Source organism: Tachypleus tridentatus, chromosome 1 (assembly GCF_004210375.1).
Source record: "Tachypleus tridentatus isolate NWPU-2018 chromosome 1, ASM421037v1, whole genome shotgun sequence".
Taxonomy (NCBI): Eukaryota; Metazoa; Arthropoda; class Merostomata; order Xiphosura; family Limulidae; genus Tachypleus; species Tachypleus tridentatus.
The window spans coordinates 63,525,523-63,531,522 of NC_134825.1; the positions used below are offsets into that span (position 1 = coordinate 63,525,523).

The 6,000-nt window shown below is 31.1% G+C and overlaps 1 protein-coding gene across 5 annotated transcripts in view; it reads left to right on the plus strand.

The window, feature by feature from the left end:
* The window catches only part of LOC143250443 (USP6 N-terminal-like protein), a 60,853-nt gene extending 55,464 nt beyond the window's left edge, over positions 1–5,389 (plus strand). For all 5 annotated transcript variants that reach the window (XM_076500995.1, XM_076501020.1, XM_076500986.1 and 2 more), the window contains 3 exons: positions 178–277; positions 645–895; positions 1,340–5,389. In XM_076500995.1, coding sequence (XP_076357110.1) covers positions 178–277; positions 645–895; positions 1,340–1,921 — 933 coding nt within the window. In that variant the 3' untranslated portion in view covers positions 1,922–5,389. The remainder of the gene's footprint in view (positions 1–177; positions 278–644; positions 896–1,339) is intronic.
* Positions 5,390–6,000: the final 611 nt, after the last annotated feature.

Consider the following 6,000-nt stretch of genomic DNA (forward strand, 5'->3'; position numbering starts at 1 on the left):
ATGTGCAAGAATAACTGGTCACAGAGAAATAGTGTTCAGTATTTGATTGATAGCCAACTCTTTATTTTGAGTTCTATCATTATGAATTTTTATATCTGTCAGGATTAATTTAGTAACTTGGTTCTTATATGGTAAGGCACAAGCAAGATTTATAAATTGAATATAAAACTGTTTCAGGTTCCCTTTACTTTAACTCTTCGGCTTTGGGACATCTATATACTGGAGGGTGAAATGGTTCTCACTGCCATGTCATACACATTGCTCAAACTGCACAGAAGTAAGTTGTTTAAAATGATTATTTCATCATAAGTATTTATTATTAAATCAGACATCAGGCATTTATGTAAATTCATTCATCATTGTTGTTTCTAAATAATGTAAACATATACAGAAACCTTATAAATAAATTGTCCATCTCAGATATTTTTACAAAACTATCATTGGTGCCTGTCATTATGAAATGAAAATTTTGATTGTTAGCAAACTTACTGAAAGGACTAATTTTATTGTTGTACTCAAGTTCAGAGATTCTGTTATTGTGATTTAACCATTTTATTTAATGGGTTAACTAGTATTTCATAATGCTGAATAATCATAAACATTCTAATTTGTATGCTGAAATGTATATTTCTTTTACACTTTAGAAACATTGCTAAAAATGGGGATGGAAGAAACAGTGGAATTTCTGCAAGTTAAACTTGAACAAGACTTTGGTTACCATGATGATGCTGCTGTGGATGCCCTCACAGCTTCTGTGGAAGAGTTACGCAAACAGAAGTTGCATGTTCCAGGAAGAAGACCAGCTCATGAACTTCCACAGAAACCCTTTGGTTTAATGGTTGAACTTCCTATAGAACAACAAATTGGTTTAAGAAGCAAAGAAAGTGAAGACAAGGTATATTAGTTTGTTACTTTGGATCCCCCAAAAGTCACCATGTTGACTCATTTAATTTTCTAATACTAAAATGTTGATTACATCTTATAGCAAGCTGACAGCCAGTTATGAATTATACATCTTATGCAATAGGTCTTACACTTTCTATATGAACATTACATGTTTAATTTGTGTAAAACAAAGTCTTTTCTAACCTTGGATAATCATTCACTCAATACCAATATTTTAGCTTTGTCAAGATATCTTCCTATAGTAAACCAGCTTTTTGAAGACTACAAATTTTTATGGTGAGCTTGTTTAATTGTTTGTTCTTTGCTGTCATAATCTACTATAAGGAAATTGTTGTATTACATGAAGATTTAGTCTGGAGCTTGATCAGTAAGTGTTTATTCTGATTATGTTTGATGGATTGTTTTATCAAAAGTTGTATTCTTAATTGTACAGGTGATAGCAAATGGCAGTCAATTTACTATCTGGAAGAACCAAGAAATGTTGAACGCTAGTGATTACAACTCAAGCAGCATTCTCCAGAGAGAATCAAAAAGCTCTGATAACATAGATAATGATGACGGTAGTTCCATCGTTGACCCGTTGAGTTCCAGAAATTCTCTTGCAGAAACATCACAAACTTCGGCAGCAGACTTATCTGTTGTCTCAGACTTCTCCAGCCCTAACACCACTCTGACTCGTTATCATGACAGGGATGGTAGCAGCTCTCCCCATAGTAGTCGTTTCGATCCTGACCACCTTCAGCGAACTCTCTCGTTATATGACAATGTGGACTACGCAGAAAGCGTCGTGGCTGCCATCAAGCAATCTCCACCAAAGTCGAGGACTCAGTCACCAGATGCCGTGAGAATTTTTGTGCCATATGAACAGAATAATACTCCTCGGGCAACTTCATCACCTTCTCCTCCTCGTCGGGGTTTTCGCGTAGTCATTCTGGTTCGCCCCCTAATGGTGATGTTACCCCCACCAATCAGGACCCCAATAAAATTACTATTCATGTTGAAATGCATGATCTAACCTCTAGCTCTCATCAAGTAACATGATGGAGACTGCTTAACTGAGACAAATGTGTATTATGTTTTAACATTCCAGTAGATATTCACATAGTGCTCACTTAATGTAGCTTAATAAAGATGTTATTAGTCGTACCTGACCAGTGGCCAAGATGTACAGCCTAGACCACGGAATAGGTGAGAGTTTTATACATGCCATGCATTTCATTCAAAATCATGAGCACAAGGCAATAAAAAGTAGCTACTTTATTTTTTGTGACTTATCTAGTGATAGTTTTATTGTAATGAAACAGTATGAGTTGATTGGCCTACGTTTAAATCCAAACTGTACTTTTTTGTATATTGTGTTGATATTGATTTCTTGTAAATTTACCCAATACAACTCTAATAATATTCTCAGAAAGTAATGCTCAGAAGAAATATGGCCAAGTATTTGTTTCATTAATTTAGTTAAAATGGATTGCTATAAACAGATTTGGAGATGTCTCTCAATGGTGCAAGTTGTAGCTTGTAATTATAAGAGTTCAAGTCAATATGCAGAATGCCATGTCAATCAGTTTGTCATTAAATCTGACGTTGTGTACATAGATATTCAGCTATGATTGGTTTAATGTAGAAAGTTGAAATTGTAATGCTTTTGATATCCTTGTAGCAAAAATCCTCTGTGATACATCTTTATGCCATCTCTCAGGTACAGCTGTATAAAAGTAATGCTTTGTGGTAACTCTCTCTTAATATTATAATTCTGATTAATGTTGAGAGTTGAAAATAGTTTCTGTAATAAAATACAGTAATTCTTAAGCTATGGATGGTATATCCATTTGTTTATATCATAGTTTCATGTGTGTGTATTTATATCATTGTTCTTTCTTTACATGTATAGTGTCAACTGCTGGTTCATGTAGTTATATGAACTGTAAGAAAGGAGTATTGAATGTTTATATAGTTTTGTTTGGTTATGTTTTACTTTTCATATTGTGTGCAGGAGAAAAATTGTACTTAAGATTTAACAATGAAGAATGTAATGACTGTGTGAAGAATTAGGAATTATACAAGTGTATGCCTTTAGCAGAGATTTCTAGCTACTTCTCTAAACATACCTGCAGATGTTAAATGCATGTTACTATATTATTATTTACACCATATAATTTACTTTTGAGTACACTATATGGTTTAGGAATAATATATTAAAGTTTGTTGAATACAGTTCATTTATCTTAGTATGATAAGAAAGACAAAGAATGTCAGAGTTAGTAACCTGAAATATATGTAATGTTTGGAAAATCTTGCTTGAGAAGTATTTTCTATACTTTTTATATACATCAGTAGAGTGTATTTGAAGTCAGTATAACCCATGAGTAATGTGATATTCATTTGTTGCTAGATACTGGCAAGGTCTTCACTGGTTACATGAATTAGTACAAACTTTTTTTTGTTGTTGTTCAGGAATGAGAAAAAAAAAATAAACATTTCTCTTAATCTGGAGACGTATGCTATTTGCAGTTTTTCAAGGAAATTGAACTTGTGACCTTTCCATTTGTTTAAGTTAAGTACTCAAGGAAAAATGAAAATAAGTTTAAAGTGAACAGTAATGTTTTGATTTCAGTATTGTAATTTAAGGTGGTTTTTTGTGATTTATTTTGTTACAACTGTGTTCACCAATACTTGTCTGTCTTAAATAAATCAAGATATTTTGCAGCATAGGTTACTTTTGAAGGCCACAAACTTTATATGGCTTCATTAAGTTTTTCATTTTGTTTACTTTATAAAGCCCCCTTCCTAGTGGTACAGCAGTACATTTGCAGGTGTTAAAATCCAGATTCAGTATAGTGGACAAAGCACAGATATCTCATTTTGTAGCTTTGTGCTTAACTTCAAACAAACAAACTTTATAAAACCTTAAGTGAGCAAATTCTCTTCTTAGCAATTAGTTAAATTAACTATGAAAATTCTCTCTCCAGAAACATTTTATTTAGAGAAAGTTTAAATTAGCTCAGACAAATTAGTACTATGGATTAAAATAAAAACAATAATCAAAGTATAGAGTAGGGTTTTAGTAATTGTCGTGGAAGGCATACAGTCACAATGATATCAGAAAATAAGTGTTAAACTTAACTGAATTGTAACAGATAAACTTCCATGCTTTATTAAAAAACAAGTAGATCTAACACTTCTGCTAATCTTTGAGATAAATACAAGATGGAAGATGAAGGCAGTTTTTTGTATAATTGATTGAGTAAAAATATATTGATTTGAAGAAATTTAGTTAGTTTAAAAAAAGTTGCAATCTTTAGTCAGTACTGTTAATGGTATACTATTTATTATTATTTTTATCTAATAATTAGTCAGTTAATAAATATACGTATTTAATTTGAACCTGTTTTGAGGCAAAGTTTGAAGATGGATTGAATGGGCAGTTTAACATTTGTTACCATATTTGTAATAAAATCATTATCTTTTCATCCCTCAGTGAAACATTGGTAAGTCTACAGATTTACAAAGTTAAGTCAAGGGTTCAATTTCTTTCAGTGGACACAGTAGAAAGCTTGAGGTGACTTTGCTATAAAACACACACTCCTTACCCTTTCAAGCTGTCTTCATACTTTATTATATCACGTGTGATGGCACCTCTTTTACTGCTTGGGTTAGCTTAAAAGTATTAACTTTCATCTTATCGGTCAGTAAGTTATTTACATCATTCCATAATCTTATTTTTCTGTTTGACTTTTCTTATCCTATACAGTCAGTGAAATCCATTTCAAAATGGATAACTTTTTGTTGTTGTGTTTTAAAATATTAGTAAGAAAACTAAGTCAAAGATAATAATTAGGCACTTAGTAAGAAAAGACAGGTTGTAAAATTTTCTTCATTACCTTTTCAAATCATCTTTAAACTATGTTATATCATACATACATTGGCACCACTCTGTGTGCTTGTGTTAGTTTAAAAGTATTAATTTTCATCTTATTGGTTAGTAAGTTATTTACATCATTATTCCATTCACTTCATTTTTCTGTATGATTTTACTCATTCTAGGTAGTCAATGAAATCCATTTCAAAAAATGGATAACATTTTGTTGTTTTTAAAAATATCAGTACCAAATCCAAGTGAGAAATGTTTGACACGTAATAATGAAAAACAGTTTGTGAATTCAGTCCTTAAATTTTAGCGTGTAATAAACTCATTGATTATAAACTTACAAATGGAAAAGCTGAATTTGTAGAAAAACCAAATGCCATGAATTTTTATTTGTATCTTGTGTGAAAACAAAGTTACTTTCAACAGAAATATTTTCTGATTACGTTATGTGAAGCATTTTATAATCACCTTTTCCTTTTTATAACTTGATCTGTAACTATGTACAATTTACCTTGTTGGTATGATGTATGTTTTAAGTTATTAATTAACAGAGTTTTTGTAAAAACTGGATTAAAATATACCCATTATCATTTAATAAAAATTTTAAGTTTATTTACTTTGTATGGCTTTGCTTGAAAACAACTTGTATTTGTAAGTGGCATAAATTATGCTTTGAACTAAAGTGGTGAAATAATTATTGCTTTACCTAATTTTTTTACCTTTTTATCGATTTTTCTATATATTTTTTTTTATAAGTTTGTACTTGAAGAAAGTGTCATAAGTAGTGTAAAATGGTTATGGACATTGTGTAGTATAAGCTGACTCATATTTAAGTCATCCAAACACACATTTTTATTAACATAACAAACATATAACAGCAAATGATTAATAGCTTGAAAAATAAATCTGTGGCAGTCTTCATTAATTTAATCTAAGTTTTCTGTTGTAGCAACTTTTCTCTCTGAAAATAATTTCCATAAAAATTGTGCTTCTAAAAGCTTGAGAGTGATAGTGAAGAAATATATAATTAAGTAGGCATGTATGCAGGTATCAACCATGGTGCATTTTGGTCAAAACAGGCATAAATCACACAGAGCCCTAAAATTTTAGTTCACAAAATGGAAATATGTAATAATGTCGTCAGTGTTGCATGTATCACGTGTTGCATAACTAATGAAACTGTGGATTTTAATCATACACCTTGGGCGCCTGGTCCATCTAGA